Source organism: Odontomachus brunneus, unplaced genomic scaffold (assembly GCF_010583005.1).
Source record: "Odontomachus brunneus isolate Ranch 3 - 2012 unplaced genomic scaffold, Obru_v1 Obru_scaffold_023, whole genome shotgun sequence".
Taxonomy (NCBI): domain Eukaryota; kingdom Metazoa; phylum Arthropoda; class Insecta; order Hymenoptera; family Formicidae; genus Odontomachus; species Odontomachus brunneus.
Genome location: NW_022639473.1, coordinates 158,400 through 181,580, shown reverse-complemented (window position 1 = coordinate 181,580; position 23,181 = coordinate 158,400). Strand labels below are relative to the sequence as shown.

The window sequence follows — 23,181 nt, the reverse complement described above, 5'->3', positions numbered from 1 at the left end:
CGACGCGACGCGCGTCTCTCTTTCTCTCTCTCTCTCTCTCTCTCTCTCTCTTCGGTTACTGAATTCGCGCGAAGTCAAAACAGCTCTTCGCCCCGAGGCGACACGCTCCTCGACGCAATGCGATTCCCGTAAATCTCCACGATCCGTAAACTCGCCGAATTAAGCGACATACCGCGCGTCGAAACGCAGGAAATGTCCGAGAACACGCGCGCGCGCGCGCGGGTCTACTCGCCCGTCTCATAAAGTCATTCGCAACCGCGTTTGCTGATTTAACTCAACACCCTCACACGCGCACGTCTACTCCCGCCTTGGCACGCGGAAACACGCAACTCTCACGGATAATTCTCCCTCTCTCTTTCTCTGTTCTCTTTCCTCAACATTGAGGAATCAAGGTCTTAATTTGCATTTTTAACGGTAAGTCAAACGAGGTGTTGATTTAACCACAATATTTGCGTTCCGCGGAAATTTCACTCAATGACACGTTTCGTCGCAGTCAGAGTCGGAAATGTCGGTTTCAGGAAGAGGAATTTCAAAACTTGAAGTCTTTTATACCTTAGAATTCTTTGATATTTCAACTCGCTTTGCAAAAGCGGTAGACTAATTATCGCAGTGCTTTGCTCGATTCGTCTAATTACAGTTAGATTTCGCGATTTTCTCTCTCTCTCTCTCTCTCTCTTCTCCTATTTATTTTCAGCACTGATTTGGTTTTAATTTGCGCTTTCAAACGTGAGCCAAACGAGGCGATGCTTAGTCGCGCAATATTTGCACTCTATCGAGCAAAATCTTGGTAATCATGTCGTAAAACGGAGAGTGCACTCCGGAACAATAATAAACGCTGCTTAGTCGCTCTCACTCGCGGTTCGGAGTGTCATCGATTTCGCGGAAGCGACGAAAGGAAAGAGGGACGAGCGGCGTCCGCTTGTCGTCGTCGTCGTCGTCGTCGTCGTCGTCATCGTCGTCGTCGTAGAGCCGGGTCGCAGGCCAACTTTCCTCAGCCGGTGCGGCCGAGGCGAGGGTGGTGCTACGCGGGCTTATTTGTACAGGAGGGCGGATCAATAAAATGAGGGAAGGGAAGGTCGTAGCGTGCACGCGGCTCGGACGATTCCGAGCCGCCCTCACCTACATACACACGTGCGGTGTACCTGGTCTGAAATACGCGACTCCTTCGGCAACGAACGCCCGAGACGCGAAGGTCGAAGCCGGAGGAACTGCCGCGCGTTTGCATGCACAACTCTGCCAAGGAAGATTCGCCCTCGCGAATATATTCTCCTCGATACGTGGCGGCGGCTGCTACCATGTGTACCATCAGCGGCGACATTTCTATCCGAGTACTCCCCCGCGACGGTCGAACACGACTTGTGCTACTTTCAGCCGGATACCGACCCGAGTAGGAATCGTATACGTTTCGCCAATACGGAAAAATGGCCCGATACTGGGTCGATACCGAAAAGCGGATCCGATTTTGGTACTGGCTCAGTACTGGACCTAATATAAAAAAGCTGTATTATTAGTATTGGCTCTGTATTAAGGTTAGGTACTGGATAGTCGTATTGTATGTATATTGGGGCATTACCGAAAAATGTTTGTCTCTTTCGGTACTGGCCCAGTATTAAAAAAGCTGTATTATTGGTACTGGCCCTGTTCGTAGAATCAGTACCGGATACCTAAGTAAAAATCGTATACAATCTGCTAATGGAGAATATTGGGCCAGCCGAAAAACGGACGATACCAATATCTTTTATGGGAAAACGGAAAAAGTCACTAACGCGAAACCTCAGATAGCTCAATGATAAGAACGCTTGCCTAACAAGCGGAAGACTCGAGTTCGATTCCAGCCGCCGCCGGAGGTTTTTTTCCTCATATGACTATTAAAAATAGGCCTGTATAGGTATGAGAGCAACCCTGGCCATGATCTGATCTTTCTTTCTATATAGTTGTGATATTAACAATTGTACAAATAATAAAAATTACTAGGAATCGATATTGGTCTAGTACTGGGAATAGATACTTCCCCAGTGCTAGGAATCAATACTTTTTTTATATTGGTACAGTACTGATTTTCGGTACTGTGACAGTACTGTTTTCCGATACTGGCCCTTTTCTATCATCCCGGTATCACGCCAATACTAAACCCGTACTGGCATCTGGTACTATGCCAGTAACGTTTACCATAAATCAGTACTGGGCCATTTTGATGCCAGTAGTAAATTCCTACTTGGGGAGGCGAATATTTATACCGATGTCGAGATATGTGTTTAATGAAAAGCCGCAGCTCGTCCGTATGGCGCGTTTTAGCACTTCGAATTGCCGTTCGGCGATACTGAAAAGCCGGAGACCGCTGCTGGTACCGCCATGGCGGCCGGAAGTTCCAGTTCTGGCTGCGATTAGGCGAATTATCGAGCGGAACATCCCAACAATTAGTCTCCCGCTTTTGCAAAGCGAGTTAAAATGTCGAAGAGTTTAAGACACAAAGAACTTCAACTTTAATTTTGAAATTACTCTTTCTGAAACGGACCTTTCCGACTTGAGTTCCGACTGCGATCAGACGTACGATAATCACTCTCCTTCTTAGATTTTTAGAAGGCATAAAGTGCGAAAAATGTCGAGAATTTAGCTCTAATTAAAAAACTCTCCTTTCTGTAATAACTTTTTAAAACATTTCCAGCTCTGAAATTACTTTCTAGAGTCACACACCGTCTCTAAAAAAATTGTCTGGTGAATTAAAAATTTAACCACTTTATCGCTCCGAGCTCACGTCGTTTCCACGCAAAAGAGAGCGTTCTGAAGCGCGTCGTCCCGCATGAAGAAATTACGCGCGGCAACTATTTTCGCACACTGATTCACAGCGCGGACATTCCGGCCGGGAATTTACAAGCGACGTGGTATCTTGTTGAAAAAAAGAAAGAGAGAGGAACCGCCGATGTAAAAGAGAGAATAACAACACACACGCGACACGAGTCAAGTATCCGCAAAATATTCTTCATCTCCCGCGACATTCGCGACGGCGTCCCGGTATAATTTGGTCGTAGCCACGAAGCACGGGTACCTGCTCGACAGAACGAGAAGGGCCCACCCAGAACGCGCGCCGCTCGGGTAGGGATAAACCCGCAGAAATTTGTGTCTCTTCCTCCCGCTGGGCCGCGCGGCTGTCCCTCGCTTAATTACACAACGACACTCGGCTTATCCGACGCATAATCTTTCTTAACAACCCGATCCGCCGCGGACGCCGTCGTCCACGACGGCGCTGGAAACCGTGCGGCGCGCGTGTCATCGCCTATTTTTTACGGCCGATAAACTCTAAACGCCCGCGGCCTACGGTTATTAAATTTAACGACCTAGAAGCCAATCGAATCGTCCAATAAAAGCGTCAGACGGAAATTATCACGAAGACACGCGATGACCCCTCCCTCTCTCTCTCTATCCTGCTTTTGCTTCGCGCCTGCCGACAGCCAGACTGAAAGATAGCGATCTTTCAGCGCGACAGGTATCGATAATTCCTACGCAAATCACGCCAGGATAACGCGCAAATCCGCGCGCGATGCCTTCGGCGACCACCCACCGGGCATTTCCATTTAAATTAAGCCGTAAGATCCTCCGCGACGACACGCGGCCATCAACGCCGCCTCTGAGTCGTTCCCTGTCTCCACAGGCTCGACGGTAGCGCACCACCATCACTCAGAGATCCGACTCCGCCACAAACATTAACATAAAATGGGCGTTGGTGCACCCGCCACACCCCTCGCGGGTGCTTAGGGTCTCATCAGGCCACGCTGCTCGTAGGAATTCGCCTTCGCGACGAGTAACGGCAGCAATCGGGGGGCTAATTCGAGGGGACCGTTCGACGGGCCTGTGCCCTCGGCGAACAACACGTGGCGGAGAATGTCAGGGAAGCCTCGGGGCAAAGCGCGGCGACAAGCTTCGACCGACCTGCGCGACGCGACGAGCGTGGGCGCGAAGATAAATATCGAGATTACTTATTTTTCCTGGCGCGCGTCTCAACGGCTCGTAAATGCCGTCGTAATTTGCCTCCTTCTCTTCCACCGCCTCCTCCTCCTCCTGTTCCTCGTTTTCTCCGCTCACGGATCTTTTGGGAATCGCGTTCTCGAGGAGAGCGGGAAGGGTCGCGCGCCGAATCGTGAGTCACCGCCGTAAAAAAAAGGTGGAATAGTTGAGCCATGCGACGAATCCGATAAACGAGAGCCGGTATGCAAAATAAGGACGCGTATCGCGATATAAGCGCGGCGTGTGTAATAAGAAACATACGACGCGTCTCTCTCTCTCTCTCTCTCTCTCTCTCTCTCTCTCTCTCTCTCACATTCTCTCCGCACTCGAACATCAGTTTAAGGGCAGCAAGGTGGGATGAATAATTTAACAACGTGACAATTTTTCAATACGAGCAAAACGCTCCGCGGCAATGTGTTCGACCTGCGGGGGAAAAACCACGGAACACATGTTACGGGGAAATTACGATATCGCGATATATCTCAATGCACACACGGCCGTCACCCGCGAAGGAGGGGGCGAGATGAATCTCTCGCGTGTGGCACAATCGTCTCTTCCGCAGTTCTTGTTCGTTTAATAATTGATATTTCACACGAGCTCTGTCCCACAGTAAATTAACACGACGCGGAAATCGTGAGGAAATTACGACACATATATCTCGATGTAATCCAAATGGCTAAAGTACATCAGAAGAGAGAGAATTTTTCGCGCGTTCCTTTCTTCGTAGCATTGGATTGTCCGGAAAATTCGTGCGGATTGTCAAGCACAAAATTCATTTTCTCCCGTATTCTCTTACGTGAAAATTACTAAAATACGCCAATAGAAAAAGAATTCTTCACGCATTTCTTTCTGTGTGGTAATTAATACTTATTGCCCGCGCAGTATTCTACGGGGCTAATTCGCGTCCCATTAACATGTACAAGTCTCAACCCCTTCTCGCTCTGTGGCGCGTAAAAATGGTTCGTACTCTTCCGAGCGCAATCATCGGAGAGAGAGAGAAAGAGAGAGTGAGAGAAAAGAGACAGGAAGCTATTACGTACACTCTGCGAAGCAATACACGTAACTGTCAACCTCCGGAAACGCCCACGACGGTGGTGGTTCCGTCGCCCGGCAGAAAATTTCTCACGTGCCGGCTCATTGTATTTGCCCCGGCTCGACGCCTCGGTACCGACCTCGGTTCCGATGTGCTAAACATCGGGCACCGGTGTCGCGGCGCAAATAAAACGGTGTCAGCTACCGGGGCCCCAATTACCGCGCCACCCGGTGCGGAACGTGCCGGTTCGCGCGGTCGCGAGAATCATCTTTAAACGTGTTTCCCATCGCGATCGTAAGTCAACTCGTTGCCGGCTGGCGGGAGGTGCGCGCAGAAGCGGGGGAAGCGAAAATAGTCGCTGCCTCGTAGGAAAATGAATACCCAACGGGACTAGAAGACTCGCCGTTCAACTCGCCTTCAGTTTTGTATATTTTACTGAATCCATTAACGGCCAGCATCTCATTTATGAGATGCTTCTTTTTGACTAAATCAAATAAATTTATAATTCTTTTTATGTTTTTCACATCTAATTCCAATTTACGCCTCCAATAAGTCCTAATACTAATTTCAGACTTTTCATAAATGAATAGGCCCAAATCCCTTAAAAATGAAATAATTATAATGCTTTTAATGGGTGAAATAGTAGACACCGTGTTTGCCTTACCGCATGTATTTCACGTCCACCGACACCCGCTGGCTTCCCAGAAGCCGACTATTCCGTCCGCAATGAAATCTAATCGCAACGGGAACTCGATTAAGCGTATTAGATCGATTAAAATCGCGTTGCACGACGGGATCACGGCGCGCAACGAACGCGCCGGTTCACGCTCGACGAGTGTACCTGTAACAGGTAACAGAGCGAGATAGGGAGTGTGCGGAGGAAGCATGCGAGAGTGAGAGAGAGAGAGAGGAGAGAAGCGTGAAATAGAGAGAAGAGAAGAGCGTTCGCACCTGTCGGGATCACGACGGCGATAGTTACACGGTCACGTAACACCGACCATACGTGAGAATCTCTCGCGCCCGCTCACGCGCACAGCGTCGAGTCGAGAGGCGCTGGCGAGTTCATAAGTGGAAAATAAGAGGTCCTTTGTTCCGAAGGGCCTCTCCTCCCTCGACGAGCGACGCCGTCGTCCGAGAAATTCCCGATTCTCCCCGGCGATATGTGCGTTTCGACCGTCCCTCGCGCGCCCGACCGATCGAATAGAACGAGCCTTGTTCTATGCGAGGGAGAAAGAGAGAGAGAGAGGGAGTAGATTTTTAGAGAAAAAGAGAGAGCGAGAGAGCAAGTCTGAAATCACACGCGGCACGCTCGCGCCGTGGCGCAATTTATATTAACGGGTCGACGAAAAATTTCCGCTATCTCGCCGACATTCGCCGGCTGAATGTCCGTAAATGAGGCAAGGGTCAAGATGTTATACGAACGCTGATTCATCCCAGACGTTGAGGCCCGATGTCGTGGAACGGAATGGGTTAGGACGGAGCACGAGCGCAGCGCTGCGCGTCTATTTATTCATTGACAGATCGGCGCGACGTGCCCCGTGGACGGTATAAGCGCGACGTTACACTTCCTTCTGCCAATCACGATCCGTTACGCGTGTCTCCGTCGGATATGATAAGGTAAAATCGTCCGCGAAAGTCTAGACTCTCCTTCTGCCGAAACGTCGACGTGAACAAATTCAGCTCTCGGGTATTCATTAGAATTCGGGAGGGAGGGGGAAGAAGAGGGGGACGAATATTAATCAATAGTTGTCGCTTGGAACTTGTCTCAGGCGAGACAGTTAGATTCCAATTTGAATTTAGCTGCGAAGTTTGTCAGTTGTGTCGCGACAGATTGCAACTATATTGCAAATATGGAAATAGTAAATTTGATTATCTCTGCCTAGTATATGATACGAAAAGAAACATTTCACAGTACGGCGAAGAAATATAATTCGAAATGTACATGTCTTTTATCGAGATTAGCTATTATTAGCCAAAATTACTAATATTTTAAATTTAATATTTAAGAGGTAACTTAAAAAAAAGTTTTAAATACATATACTTGTGATTGTATCTTATATGTGACTTAATGAGACGCGGTTATGTCCTAATAGCAGTTAGCGGTGCTCATCTATTATTTTGGACCAAAGAGACGAGAGAAAGAGAGAGGTTTTGCGTCGGGAGAATGCCTAATATATGATAATATTAGGTAATCTGACTGAGAATTAAGTACAAATCTAACTGGTAATATTAAGTATCTGATAACATACGACGACGATACTAACTTTTCTGTTTGTATATTCTGTTCGCCCAGGTGATCGAAGGTAATAGCAACACCTACCTGGAATCGAAGCACGAACTGCAGCCACCGATATTGGCGACCAAAATTCGTTTCCTACCCTACAGCTACCACCGTCGTACCGTTTGCATGCGCGTCGAGCTCTACGGTTGCCCATGGAACGACGGCATCGTCTCGTATTCGATGCCGCAAGGTGACAAGCGCAACAATTGGGAGTTCTTCGACGTGACTTACGACGGTTATTGGGACGGACAGCTACTGCGCGGTCTGGGACAACTGACGGACGGCAAGAACGGGCCGGACAACTTCAAGATGGGCTATTACGACGAGAAAGGTCAGGGCTGGGTCGGCTGGAAGAACGATACCAAGTCCGGCCACCCGCTCGAGATCAAATTCGAGTTCGATCACGTGCGCGAGTTCTCGGCCGTCCATATCTACTGCAACAATCAGTTCACCAAGGACGTGCAGGTAAGGGGGCCGGCTTGGCGTTTCACGCTCGTCCGAGCACGGGAGACATTCGATTCAGAGGCGTTTGTAACGCGGAGGACACGTAGAATTGGATCGTCACGTATAACGGGAACTTGCAAAAGTTGGTCGGGTTTTAGCACGAAAGTGTCCCATTTATGGCACGTTTCTCTTCTCACTGAATAAAATCACTTGACTCATATGTAATTTCATTTTTGCATTTTCAGCATTTTACTTCCAATTATACTTATGCTTTCAATAAGATATATAAAAGCTCTCATAATGTATAAAATAGTAAAGTAAAAAATTGATTTTTGGATTCTTCTAAGTTTTCAGTTTCCTTTGTTAATTCTAATACTAATGTGGGACCTTTAAGAAATGAACAGACTGATACAAAATGTTCATGCAATAATTGTGGTTCTTAAGAGATTAATACTTACAAGACATTGAAATGTTCAGAGTACTTGTCACTCCTTATCCACCCCTTTCTACCATTTTTAATAGAAGATAAATGTTTGACTTCATGTCTGTAAAATGAGTAAGTTTTTAGATAATGAAATCATCGACGATCCGATGAACTTTTGCAAATCCTTAATTTCATGCGACCATGCATCTCTTCGAGACTTTTACAACTACGTACACTGGCGAGTTGCTGAATATTACTGAAGTAGTTAGTACACCTATGAGTTCGATTTCTGACGGAAGGTCGATCTTTCCACGAGATTTGTGCACCACGGCCGTCGCGTTCATCCTCGCGCGTCTTACATTCATCCCCCAGCTGCGAATTCGACCTGGTCTCGGGGTAACGCGCATCCGCCACGCGTATTCGCGCGATAATAAACGGGGAAAAACTGTAAACGGATACGCGTAGGGTACAGAGAGGAAATTGGAATGCCTCGCGGCGCAGTGACACGCCGGTGAGAACGAAACGGCTGCTGAATAAAGTAGCTGGCCTGGACGAGAGGCCGAGGGAGAGGTGGAGGTGGAGGAGAAAGGGGACAGACGAAAGAGGCGCAAAAAGGAAAGAGAGACAGTCGCGGCGAAATGTGCGAGCGCGCGCGCGAGAAGATCCTCCGCCAGCCTTTAATCCACACCCGGAGAATAACGAAAAAAAAAAAGAGAGAAAGAGATAGGGACAGAAAGAAACGAGAAAAAGGAGAAGGAGGAAGAAAAAACCAGGGTTGGGGTGATGAAGAAGGAGGAGACGAAAGAGGAGGCGGCGGTGTACGGCATGAAATCCAGTTTTCACGTCGGAGTCAAGGTCGGACGTAGGATGGGTAACGAGGCGCAACAACGGTTAGCCCCTGGCTTCGGCTGAAACGGACGGAAGGAGAAAAAGGAAACGACTCGCGACTCGCTGGAACCACGTTTCGCTCCAAGCGGCGGCGGCGGCGGTCGCGGCTCTTTGCCGGAGACGTCAGTTTTTCCGTGGAAAATTTTTCCGTCCCTCCCTCACGGTCTTTTTACGCCCGAGTGTTTACATAATGGCTCGCTGAACACTCGGCTAACGGCACGCGCAGTGAGATGTATTTTAATAAGATAATTCGGCACGTAGATGTACTCGTGACACGATAGTGATGATGGTGGTGGTGGCGATGGTGGTGGCGATGGTGGCGGCAATGATGGAGGAAAAGCGTAATTTCGAGAAAGGTCGCCGGCACTTGGCGAAAAAAACTTAACGAGCTGATCCGAAGAAGAGGAGAGGGAGGGAGGGACGGGGAGGGGTGGCTCGCGCGAATCGCAGCGGGGACTCGTTCGATCGGCTCCGGCTAAATTGGATTTCTGAATTGCGCCGGTTGCGCGAAAAATGATTCCGGTTAATTATACGTTGCAGCGCGAAATAAGAAAAGCGTCCGCGCCGGGAACGAGAAGCGGGCCGTGGCGCGAGAAAACTGCCTCTAGTTCAGGATCGACATTTATCTCCGGGCGCGGGAGATATTACGAAACGAACCTGTCGCGCTGTGCCGAGACGTCGATTGACAAGAGCACGCTTATAAATAAAGATCGCCACTTCTCTCTTTTCTCTCCCGCTGATTGTGCATTCCAACGCGGAGAGAATTAACGTCGATCGACGTGGGATCGCAACCCTTCCTTGACCCTCTCTCATCATCATTACATCGCACACATCCTCGTCGTTGTAAGACCGCACGAAGATAATTAATACCCGCGGTGTCGTCGCTTACGTGATCCTCGTAGCTCGCGCGGCCGATTACGCCAAGTTACGAAACTCAACACGCGCGCTGGGTTAGCAGCCGCGAAAATTCACTCCACCGTCGTATCCAGCAAACGCGCGCGCGGCAATCTCGTCCCCCTCTCCACCTCGTATATAATAGGCACCGAAACATTCTCCCGCCGGTATCAAGATTTATTTGAATAGAGCGCCTCATTACCCGGCTCGAGCGCGATTGTGCGTTCGCGATCGAGCGAGGAGAACCAAGGGGCAGACTGGCGATGAGAGGCAGTCTCGAGGCTGAGGACGACGCAGCCACGAGGTGGTGACTCGTCGCGGGGGAGGTCATCGGAACAGGAGCGAGAGGGTGAGAAGGTTCGCGGAACAGGGACGAAAGGAGATGAAGACCCGAGAGGTTTCCACGGAGAACGGGCATCGGGAGATAGAGCGGGATGCTGATGCTGTACCCTCTTCCATCCCTCTCTCTCTCTCTCTCTCTCTGCTCCGGCGCGCGTACAATGGCAACGAGCAACGACGCTCGAGAGCAGATACGCCACGTATTCAAATACAATACCGACAGTCTGGCAAGTCGGCAGTTCGGCGAATGGGGCTGCGGAGTGGCAGGAGCTACCCCTAAAACGACCTCTCCTATTAACAAGCGCGCGCGCGCGTACTCGCGCGGATAGGACACGTCTTCGCCGAAAGACAGCGCTTCAAAGCATCGCCAGAGCTACCTCTGCTCGCTCCTACGGCCTTCCTCGCCGCCCACCCTCGTCTTTCTCCGAGTCTCGGCTTCCTACAACGGCTGCCACTTCCTCCACGTCGACTTCCTCATTCTCCCGACGCATCCGCGGGCGGTAGGCTTCAGTACGTCGAAAATCCATACGCCTCCGTCTTTGGGTCTAAGGGAGTTAGATAATCTCGGCTTTGTAATCTTCGTCCCTAACTCCTACGCTGTCTTAGCTTCGGTTCACTCGCGCTATCTCTCTCCTTTTCTCCCTCTCTCCCTCGCTTCGTACCCCGTTCGTTCGCCTCGCACGGCTCCCGAGACTTGGATTCCCCAGCGCTGAATTGTCTTGCGCCTTCGAGGGATGAAATTAGCATTCCACGCGTCTCCCCGCTCCACCCCCTCCCGCTCCACCCGCCCCTTCGAGCCGCCAATTCCTCAGGACGGAACGCACCCGTGAGATACTCTCCGTATTATCGAAACCGTCGATGTCATCCCGGCGCGCCGTTAACTAGTTATCTGTTACTGATGGTAATAACGGCGATAATACTGATTACGCGGGCGTAATCGAGTACCTGCGGTATGCTTCCGATCAAATTAATTCCGCACGGTGGCTCTGAGCACACACATTTACACACACGCATATAGACGCGCGCGCGCGCGCACACACGGAAGCGCGCTTTATCCGATAGATCGAATTGTCCGCGGTAATCAAGCTCGATAGTTCGGAATAGCGTGGTGCGCTTAGCGTAGCATAGCGAGACGCCTCGAGTAACAGCCGTAGGCATGTGCAAACGCACCGGTGTTAACTGTTCTCCCGTTTTTCGCGTGTCTCGCAGGTCTTCTCGGAGGTCAACATCACGTTCAGCGTCGGCGGCGAGCACTTCTTGGGTGAGCCAATCGTGTATTCCTATATGGAGGACAGGATCTTCGAGCATTCGCGCAACGTCACGATCAAGCTGCACCACCGGATTGGCAAGTTCGTCAAGCTCAAGTTCGCCTTCGCCTCGCGCTGGATTATGATCAGCGAGATCACCTTTGACTCTGGTGAGTGGTTTGGGCTGCGCAACCGTTTAGACTCTCGCTTGCGCGACCCATCCTCGCGAGTGGAAAGCTTTTCTCCAAGTAAATCGCGACGACATCACCACCCGCTCGAATCACGCGTGTCTCACCGCGGGGTGACTTCTCTCCGCGCAAAGATCGCGAACCTTCTTTGAAATATCTACGAACTTTGTCGCAATTCGCTGGATAAATTAAACATGCCTGATCTGTCTTCTATCTCGTCGTTCAGTAAAGATTTTAAAGAAATAATAGTCGATTCTGACCACAAAAATTCAAAATTCGAAACTGAAAAGAGTATCTTTAAAACTTCAAAGTTTCAAAATTTTTGTAAAACTTATTGTATTTTTTTCAATCTTAGGTCGGTCATATTACGTTTGCCATTTTGAATTTTGAAGTTAATCAATGAGTAGAGTGACTTAAAAAAAACCTTGGAATGCTAATTTCAGAAATATTGAACTACTAAAAATATCAAAACGCACCATATTATATTTTCCCCAGTTAATAGGTTAGAACACCAGTTGACGTCATCGTGTTTGTTGGGCTTACATTTGAAAGTAGAATAATCTTCGATCCGGACTCTGAATCTCGGTGTCAAATTGTTTGTAAATACTTTCAAGTGCAACGCAAATCAATCTCCAATTTGCATTACTTTTGAGATATGGGCAATGCCATTCCCTTCGCGACGCGATCGCGCGCAACCTGCTGCTTCTCCAATCTGGTCGTTACGTTACGTTACTCTCTATCCCGACGACGAAAGTTTCGTCGTCGGAATCGATGCCACGAACTGTCGTGTTCAGGAGCGCGTGTTTCAATCGTGTTGCAGACATCGCTCACGGTAACTTCACCCTGGAATCACCGCCTACGACCGAGGCGCCGCGACCGCGGGACCGAACTTCGACCCGCGACAATCCGCTGCAGGCCGAAGTTCCGGTGGCTAAGCAGGACGATCCGACTTACATGGCCGTGATCATCGGCATCTTGACCGCGGTGATACTGCTGCTGGCGGTCGCCATATTCCTAATAGTCACGCGTCACCGACAGCGGAAGAACTTTGCCAGTCCGCTCGGCGCCAAGAGTGCGATCCCGTCCGGCAATCATCAGCATCTGTCGCCGGAATCCGCCTACGGCACCACGGAGAAGGACCCCTCCCTGATGACCTACAGGGTCGAGGAGCTCGACGACCGGTACGCCGGCACGAAGCTCACCACCTTGCCGCGCGATCTCAACGATCGTCTCCTGGGCGACGTCAGACTCGACGAGTACCAGGAGCCCTTCCACGAGAACAAGTATCGAGAATCCCCGCACGCGGCGTACTACGGATACAGCACGGTCGTCATAGACAACAAGGACCTCCACGACAACGTCGAACAGTCTGGTAAGTCGAGCTCTTGGAACGGACAAGAGCGAGTTTTCGCGAGAAGCCCTCTTGGACGTACCATAACGTTTTGGAGTGGAGACGCGAAGTAGCCCCACCATGAATCGACTGCGCCACGTTAATTAATTAAATTAGTGTAGCTGACGTACGTTTACTTCTCGAACTGCGCCAATTCAAGGCGAATTTTGACGATTACGATAGATGGTGTCAAATGCGCAATACAATAAATGGGTCAACCTGACTGAACTATTACTGTATAAAATATGTGTGAGTAATGGTAAAGGACAATATGTTTTTGCTGTGCAGATGCCACTTATGACTATGCAGTACCAATGCCCGTGCCTAGCGTAAGCAGCGATCAGGACAGCGTGTTCTCGAAATCGTCCTCCAGGGGTAGCGCAAAGGTAGGGTACAAAATCCCTTATTCAATCGCGTTGAGCCGAGTCCAAGTCCCTTTTGTGACGGATTTGTAACTTCTTTTCGAGTGCTTTTACATTCGTCTCAACGTTGTAAAATTGTCAAAAGCTCAATAAATTGTGCTGTGAGTGTGCAAAAGTAAAGCATGAAATTTCTCTTTTAATCGCGTTGAACTGATGTCAAATTTCTCCCATATCGGATTATTGGATTTCTCTTCGAGCATTTTTACCTTTACTCAATTAAAGTACAGAAACAGAAAAATCCCTCAAAGATCCCAATACTGTTTGCAACGTTGTAAAATCATCCGAAGTTCTATGCAAGCCCGCAGAAAATGCACGTTTTTCGTTCGCCATAGCGTTAACGGAACAAGGATCAGGTTGTCGCGAAAGGTCTGATAAAATGGCAAACGAGATCACTCGTTGTCGCGAGTAAAACAAACGACCTCGACGCGGTACTTTTTTCAGACATCCAACGAGAGAGATCCCTTTGTGTCCCTTCAAAGCGATCTGCCGAATCGCCAATTTGCCGCGAGCGAAAATTTTATAGAACAGCGACAAATCGCGCGCGCGCGCCAACCTGATACCTCAGTCCCACGCGGATTATGCACGAAACGTCATCACTCGGATACGAAAAAGCGGCAGTGTCGTCTCACGATGCGCTCTTTCGGTGCATTAGGCGTGCTTGCAGAGCTTTTTCCCGCCGCCGCCGCCCCCCATGAGCGCGCCGCCCCCTCGAGGCTCCAGCAACCTGACGTACTCGAATCCACCGAGTCCGGAACCAGTTTGCGAGCGTGAGCGCCGAGGTAGCAAGCGCCGCGAGCACTCCTTGCACAGATACGCGTAAGGGCTGCTCCACGTAGCCCGCGGGACACTCAACGGAAGAAGAAGAAGAAGGAGCCGGCGGATGGATCGAAGGTACGGTGGATACTTCGTTACGGCGAGTGACGAGGGAGATCGCGTGATCGAGCGAGCCCTCCAGCACCGCAAGCGATCTTCCGCGACTCCAGAATTCTGTTCCACTTCTCGCTCTCCGCTGAGGAGCGCGCGCGCACGCGTTCCTCCTCGAGACTCTCGCGAAATCGCGATCGCGTTAACGCGACCGGAATCGACGCTTAACGAGCGCCATCATCGTGACGAGGAAAGTGAGATCAGTCCTCTTTTTTTGCCTGTCATTCTGTCATCGCGTCAATGATGACTGTTGGATGGTCGGGATTGTGCCTGAACACTTGATCGCCTCCAATTAGTTTTAAGATCAAGTTCAATGTTGTCTGTATCGTCACTGCTGTTCTTCTGAACCAGATAACGTCAGATTCAGCCGGATTGCTCTGGGCTATTTCGGCTGGATTTGATGTTACTCGGTCAAGGAAAAGAGCAGTGACGATAAAACAGTTTCCGTTGGAGTTGCTATTTCTTTAACCGGATAATTTTACATTCAGCTGAAATAATCCAGATTATTTTGACTGAATTGGACATTATTTGGGCAAAAAGGAGCAATGATGATAAACAAATTTTCATGGGCACTGCTGCTTTTCTTTTAACTTGATATCGTTTTTAGCCGGGATAGTTTAAATCATCTTAGTTCTACTTGATATTCAGGAATGATTCACTCGAAAGAAATAGACTGCAGTCTGCCACTCGACCTTCGTATGCATCCGAGAGATGGGCCTTGATTTTCGAGGAAAATCTTTCATGAAATCAACTCGATTCCGCGCGCGCTCGCTGTTTGAAATTTCGCGGCTTCGTGGCGCGTTCTATCCCACAGCTTCGCGATTCGCGATTTTCGAGGGAGTTGCACGAGAAGGAACAGAATGCAGGAGGTAAAGAGCAGGTGGTGGCGCAAACGACGCGTTGTACATTTTGGGGTGAAGGCTGCGAGCGACCGCGCGGCGGACAGGATTGCGTGAGATCCTGTTGGTTACAACGACGATATTTTTTCCTCTCCCCCCCTCGAGAGCTTCGAAGCGTCGCAAAGAAGAAGAAGCGGAAGCGTAACGCAATCGCGACCATCGCGTCCAAAACGGGGGAGGAAGCTAACTCACTCCCCTTCTCGACGAGCACTGCCATCGATGAATTTTTTCGCGCGAGCGTTTCATTACCAGAGTAATCGCGGCGACCTCGAACACGGTCCTTTTTTCTAGGGAGATACTCGACCTACACTTCCTACACGGAGATAGGTATATAATATATTGTATATGTATAGGCGAATACACCGCGTAACAATCGGAATTACACTATATATTCAATTGGCATATCAGTTTGACGGCAAAAGTGACCTCGTGCGCAGACCCCGACTCTTCCCGAGATTCGTCCGCGAGGTTCAGCGCGACGTGGAGAGTCGCGGCTCGCTGTCGTTCTCGAGGACCGTCCGCGGAACGTTGCCCGCGGCGCTCTCTTCGATTTCCCGCGCCTTCTCCTTCCCGCCGCCGTGTACTCTCCGCGACATACGCGCGCGAGAGAAGGAACAGTCGACGCGACTTGAGACGTCACCGTTTCCGGTCCGTGGAGCTTGCCTCCCTCGGAACCGGCGGGGGCGAGAATCGCCAGCATAAAGAAATTCGTCAACGAAAGTGCGTTTCGGGCGGATCTCCAGGAAGAGTCGCGTTTAACGATTCGGTCCGTTCGGCGCGCATGTGCAACGGAGATCGAGCTCGCTATCGATCCAGAGGTGAGAGAGAAAGCGAGAAGAAGAGAGGGGGAGAGGGAGAGAGAGAGAGAGAGAGAGAGAAGCGCGAAGCAAGCAGGAAAAACGAGCGGCGGGCCGGATGAGATATTTATCCGATGGCTGCGATCGTTACGTCGGCTCGAAAAGATAATTAATTACCGGCTTGATGGAATAAGCGGGCGTTTCAATTATTCGCGCGCTCGATCGAACGTCAGGCGCCGCGGCGCTTGACGTTCGACGGCCCGGGGAGGCGCGGCAATGCGAAAGGGAGGGAGAAAAAGCCGCTGCAGAGATCGACGTGACGATATTTAAAAGAGCGAGAACGGTAGCGAGCCTCGATCCCAAGCCTCACTCAAGACTGACGTCACATAAATAATTCAGTATCCCGACTGCGCGCGCGCGTCAGTCGCGCATTATTTATTGTCGCACACTGCGCTCTGTGACGAATCTCTAATTTATATATATATATATATATATATATATATATATATATATATATGTATACACATAGTACATATACACATACACACACACACATACATACGCGACATTATACATACGCAAGAGAGAAGTAAATATATAAATATATAAATATATAAATATGAATATAAATATATAAATATATATATATATATATATATATATAAATATATATATATATATATACACACACAAAAAGGTAATATACGTATCTCGTACGACGACGAATTTTAAGCGTATGATAGATTTAATAAGCCCAACTTTATTTCTCTATCTCTACCGACATCGCCTTCATGCAACGAGGAAAAAATCGAGAATTTACCAGCGTAAGGAACCGACAATACAGGGATGAGACAACAATAACTACATGTGTACGTACGTAAATCGAGCAAAACGCGGTATAAGAGGGAAAATTTCTCGATAGCACACACGGGGGTAAAATATAATCGAGTATATCGGCCGCGCGCACGCGCGCGCGTGTGCGAATATACAAGATACACGAGAAGAACTCGACCACATTGTGATATAACGGCAAAGTAGCCCGGGCTCTCGCGCGTCTAACACGTATATAGACACGTTATATGCTTAAGCGTGCCCTGCGCGGACAAGAGAGCAACTCTCTCTTTCTCTCCTCCTTCCTCCCGTGAATTTTGTTCTGAAAGAGCTGCCGTAAAGCGCAGCGACTGCTCTCTCTCTTTCTCTCGCTCCCTCCTCTCTTCGCTCAGCTAGATCGACGAACGACTCGTTTTCTCTGCCTCTTCCTCTTTCCCCCCATCTCCCTCTCTCTCCCTCTCTTCGCACCTGTGTGTGGCGCGCAAAATTTATTACCGGTTTAAATATCTGACGTGGAACGCGGCATGAAATTTAAGGCTCGTTCGGCGCTTTTACCACCCGCGCTCGCCCGCTTAAATAGCGTTTCCCGTACGATTATTTGGTCATCCATTGGACGCCGCACTTTCCTGGATTACCTGGCCCTGTTCTATTAAGCTCAATTTTTCTCTCATTTCACCGGACTGTGCTCTCTCTCTCTCTTTTTCTACCCCTCCCTCTTTCGCAGAAATGCGAGAACGCGGCAACATACATTCAGGAAACACGAAGTCTGAAATGCAACTGACTTGCAGGATCGGGGAAAACATTTCCACGCACTATTCTTCTTCAGTCGACATCATTCGACATCAACGAAGGGTAAACACGAACTATCTTGATATATTTTCTTCCGTGTTTACGAGGAACGAATTCAAAGAACGCATTGTTTGATTTTGCGGTTTAGGCGCTTGCTTAGGCTGGCAAACTTTCAAAAATTGGTCTCCGGAATTAGGATGCAGCGTGCTTGTTTCATCGAGTACTATCATCTGAACACTTTGAGTGAACACTTTTCTGTTCCCTCAGCAACTTGCTCAAAATTTTGAAAAAAAATTTCAAATTTCTGAAAATCGCTCTTCGAATGGGACGTGGAAGGAGAAGCATTCCCCCCGGCCTCCCGCAAGTTGCATTCCTGATTTCTCATACACGCGTCGGCCGAAATCGGTATACGCCGTGCGCGCACGCGCGCGCGATGCTTGTGATTGACGTTCCGCTATTTTTACTCCGAATACCTGAACGGCCGATGTCCGCGAGCGAGCGAGCGTATCGGTTTTTCGATTAAGCCGCGAGAGAGAGACAGTCTGCCTCGTCGAGGAGAAATTTAATCGAGCGCCTGCCCACCCACTCATCCATCCATCCATCCACCCCCTAACTTTCATCCCCGCGCAGGTCGCGCCCTTTCGCGGCAAGAGCGGCGTGCAAGCGCGTCTAACAACGATCGGAACATTGCTATGTATATTTAAGTGTTTAATCGATATCGTCGCCATGTAGGATGTTAAATTAATTAAAAAGCGAAAACGTAAAAAAAGCCACCAGGAACTAAGAGTGACAGCTTCAAACGCTTCTCGAATGTAAATATTAACCGTTAGGGACCTCGTACACACACGGTACACACGATACACACACACACACACACATTCGTACACGACACACACTCTCTCTTCAAGCGCCTTAAGTTGGGGGGCACCGAGCAAATAATTTTGTCGCAATAATAATCGTCGTCTTTTAGGGGGCGGGAGACGTATCATGTACAAGCGGTTGTCGTAATCGTAATAAGGAGAAAGAGAGCGCAGGAGTCCGCAGAGCGACCGGCTCGCGCTGAGAAGAGGAGATCTCCGAGAGGAGAGGATAAAAAGCTTCTTCTCGGATCTCCTCTTCGTCGTTCTCTTCGGGAGAAGCGGCGGAGAGATCGACACGTCGGCGTCATTCGCCGAGCTTCTTCCTCCTCGTCGCCGTCTTCGTCGTCGACTCTCGAAAATTTTCTCGCTCGACGGCGCCGTGATCGACTCGCCGATTCGCGCTATCGCGTCGCGCTACGCGGAAAATTCGCCAAGCACCTCGACGAACGCCGTTCCCGTTGCCGACAGTAATCGTCAATTTGAGGCGAGCGAGCAAGCGCCCAACGTGCGACTCACGTCGCTGTGATATCTGAGAAGCGCGAGGGAGATCGCGGAAAGTTGGCTTCTGCAGAGCAGGGAGAAAAACGAAGGATCCCGAGGAGGATCCTGGCCGCGGAACGAGAAGGGAGGAGAGATACGGATGACGAGGTGAGACACTCTCGTGTCTGCTCGTGAGACATCTGAGACCTGTATTAATAGTCGCTACTTGAAGCTTGCCTCGCGCGAGATAACTCGGATCTGAATTTAGACCTATATTAATAGTCGTTACTTGTCACATTTGTCTCCAGTGAGATACGCGAATTTGAATCTCACCCGCTGCGACGGCACGATCGTCCGCCGGAATCATCCGTGAAGAGTGCGACCAAGTGCCTACAAGGCATTCGTCCAGATGGCTAAAAAGTTCTGATATTTTGGACTCAAAATAAAGTTCACGGTGCGTAGATTATAAATATGCAAGCGCCAAAGTGCTCGGACCTCAGGTTACAGAGATATGGCCTATTGAAGATATTAAAGATTCCTGTTTCACCAGGTGGCGCCAGTGCTTCCCGCGTTAAAACCGCGGTTATTACGCGCCAAACGCTTTTGTATCTCTTTGATCTTCACTGACAATACAGATCGATCTAATTCAAAAGAAACTACGCTTTTCTCTCGCGAAAGCACGGCGCCATTTGGAAATTGAAAGTAGCATTTCCAATGGGCCATATCTCTGGAACCTGAAGTCCGATCACAATGACCTTGCATATTTACACGCAATCTACGCACTATAAACTTTCTTTTAAGCCCAAAATGATCTGAAAACTTTGGGCCATGAATCTGGGCCACTTCTAGCCGCACTCTTTGTTCCGTTCTTACGCTGACTCATCAACATTTCATTCGACCGTGCAACTTGCTCGCGCTTCTTCCTTCCTTCTCTCGCTCGTCGTCCTCACTCGCGACGTTCTCTCACCTCAAGGAGCATCCTCGACTACACTCCTCCCCTGCGCTCTGAGTACCCGCTCTCCCCCGCGCGAGTAAAGATAGATTTTTACTCCGTTCTATTTCTACTCGGACCAAGAGCACGGAAGCGAGGCGCGACCACGAGACCGACAGCGACGAGACAATGCGACGAGCTCGCGAGATCGTCGCGGAGTTTTCGAGAGCTTTCGCCTCCGCGACACAAAGACACTCCTCGAAGACGTAAATAACGGAGTGTAGTACTGGGCACCAACTGGCCGCAGGAACTAGTTCGAGACGACGGAGAACCGGACGCCATTATCCACCGACTAGGAGCCGACCGGCCGGCCGACTGAGATTGGACACGGTCGTAATTTTGAGTTATCCCTGTCGAGCGAAGCGAGACACGTTAATAATCCTCCAGGTGCGAAGGGCGGATTCGTACGCGCGCACTGCTAAATTCCTATCGCTACGCGCGCGCACACTCTCGCACCTATCGCGAGATAACGCCGCGCGTCTCGTTCGCGCTGTCTCTCGCGCATACGAGTCCCTTGCACCCGATGCTCCTCTCTACGCGAAGTCGTAAGTTCTCCTCTTCCGTCGAGGCCAGAGGCGAGAGGAGAGAGCCGCGCGGTGCGGTCCACCGATATAACCGCGATACGACACGACGACGCGATCGGCTCTGCATCGCTACGTAGCCGTGTGCACAATGCGCTGGCACACACGGGGGAAAGTTCCCCCCTCTCTCGCCCTATCTCTCTTCCCCTCTCCCCCCTCGCCCCGCATAAATCACACGTGCAACCCTTTTTCCCGTCTGACATGAGAAATGCGGGAAGAAGCTCGCGGCCCAGAGCGACGGAAAGCGCCGGGGACCAGCTCATCCTTTACAGGACGACACGTGAGAGTGCGTACACGCGCGCGTCTCTACGAGCAGGATGGAAAAAAAAACAAAGAGAAATGAGAAAGAAAGAGAAAGGGAGAGAGACCGGGTAACCTCCAGGTCTTGAATTAATCGACCAAGTCTTGGAGCCGCGTTATGCGCGTTATACGTGCGGGTGTTACGTTACGAATCGCCGGATATCGATTATGGTGTCGCGTCAGGGTATTTTGAGTTGATGAGTAAGATTCGCCAAATCTTTTCTACAATGCAGAATCACTTGTGTCGAATTTAAGCTTTCCCGTGTCGAAATTTTCATCTTACTTTCAGACTTACTATTTCACTTATTATTTGATACTTTTAATATAATATAATATGTTTTTCTATTATTCTGAACATCGAATAAAATTCAATCTTGAATATTTAATAAGTTTCTTTTTTATTTTGAATATTGAGCGCTTGAATAAAATTAACAACATTAACTAAATATTTTTTTAGACTAACTAGATTTTTGTATTTTGCTTTTAATACCAAACCTCCCACGAAAATTTAACAGAAAAATGACAAATCTTGTTCACCGACTTAATAGATGAAGGGAGGAGGGTGCGAGAAAGAGAGAACTGCCTTCCTATTAATTATCGTAGACAGCCAGCGAGAGAACGGCTGTTTCGTTAAATCTCGATTTACAATACGGCTTCTACCCTCCTCCCCTTTCTCTCTCTTTCTCCCTTTCTCTGTCTAACTTCCTGCCTCGTTACGTTAACCGGCGTTATCATTTGTCGCGGTTGATTCCGCGATTTGACTCGCGCTGGATTACCGTTGGACCCGAGTCGGAACGAACCGCGATCGACGCGCGTGACAGAGTGATTTCCGGCGCGAGGAATTAGCTGACTAACAACCTGATGTGTCGCGGACTCATTGAGAGCGCACGCGAGATCGATCGCGAGAGAGCGATAATGGCAAAAGCTAACGCGGCGCGCAGGTTTGTCGTCGTCGTCGTCGTCGTCGACGACGACGACGACGACGATGGCGGTGGCGACGACGGCGATGGCGACGATGGTTTATCATAGATTTAGCACAAGCGATAGCGTAGGAAAACTCTCCGCCACCCGGATGGGTATTAACGTACGCACGCCGTATAATCTCCCTCTCTCTTTCTCTCTCTCGATGTACATAGCGACTGTAATTTATACATACGCGTATATGTAAACCTATTATAAATATGCGCCCGCAGATGCGCGCTGGAGCGCGCGAGCGAACACATTCTGTATATATCTGTATCATATTAGCGTAATGTGAGACAAGCGCGAGAACGAGCAAGAGAGAGAGAAAGAGAGAGAGAGAGAGAGCGAGCGAGCGAGCGAGCACAGAGGGGCGGTACCACCACATTGTGAGTGTAATTATATTGATCAATAGCATAAACGAGTACCGAATGCATATTTGATATTTGTGTGCCTGTATCCTTTTGTATGCTACCGAAATAGATAAAGAAACAAAAAAAGTAACAAAACTATACATATTATATTGTATTAATTGCGAACACACACACACACACATACACATACATACTTACGTGTAAGCGACTGCGAACATCGAGGTGTAACGCGTACATTTTACAATCACACTGTGACACGAGACACGTGTGCATACACGCACACAACAAGACTACACACACACACACACACACAACATACATATACATTCATACACGTACAGAGAGACACGTCGGGCCTAAAGGGCGCGACGGGCGAAATAAAACTTTTAGCGAAGCGAAAACGAGAATTTCACGAAATCCTGTCGTTTCAGTCCGTTTTGCAATATCCTCCCCCCTCTCCCGTCTCACAGCGAAATGTCCTTTCTCTCCTGCGCGGGCGGAAAAACATAATCTCTGTAATGACGTAATCCCATCGCGTTACGGGGTCGCGTATTTGTAATAGCCGCATCGAGTCGACCGTTAAATCCGATTGCCGCAACCGGCAGGTCATTAAAATTGCATTATTTGCGATTGTCGCGACTCAACGTCACGGCGAAGAAGAGCAGCGGTAGTCGATGAAGAATTTCCAGCGGCCAGCCGATTATTCAGGTAATTATGAAATAATCCAATGACTAGTGCACGCTTACTTAATGGGAAACCTCCGGAGGTTCTATAAATACTCTTTAATCTTAATAAGTGAATATACATCGAAAGTACGCAACATTGAGCGCCGGCCGAGCAAAC

At 49.3% G+C, this 23,181-nt stretch overlaps 1 protein-coding gene across 4 annotated transcripts in view; it reads left to right on the top strand.

Moving 5' to 3' along the window:
* Positions 1 to 23,181, top strand: part of LOC116842279 (discoidin domain-containing receptor 2-like) — a 216,709-nt gene that overhangs the window by 151,167 nt on the left and 42,361 nt on the right. For 3 of the 4 annotated variants that reach the window (XM_032811239.1, XM_032811241.1, XM_032811240.1), the window contains 5 exons: positions 7,329 to 7,781; positions 11,515 to 11,722; positions 12,561 to 13,112; positions 13,419 to 13,516; positions 14,205 to 22,879. In XM_032811239.1, coding sequence (XP_032667130.1) covers positions 7,329 to 7,781; positions 11,515 to 11,722; positions 12,561 to 13,112; positions 13,419 to 13,516; positions 14,205 to 14,372 — 1,479 coding nt within the window. In that variant the 3' untranslated portion in view covers positions 14,373 to 22,879. Of the gene's footprint in view, positions 1 to 7,328; positions 7,782 to 11,514; positions 11,723 to 12,560; positions 13,113 to 13,418; positions 13,517 to 14,204; positions 22,880 to 23,181 lie in introns of those variants that run through there. The other variant, XR_004377701.1, reaches the window with a different exon arrangement.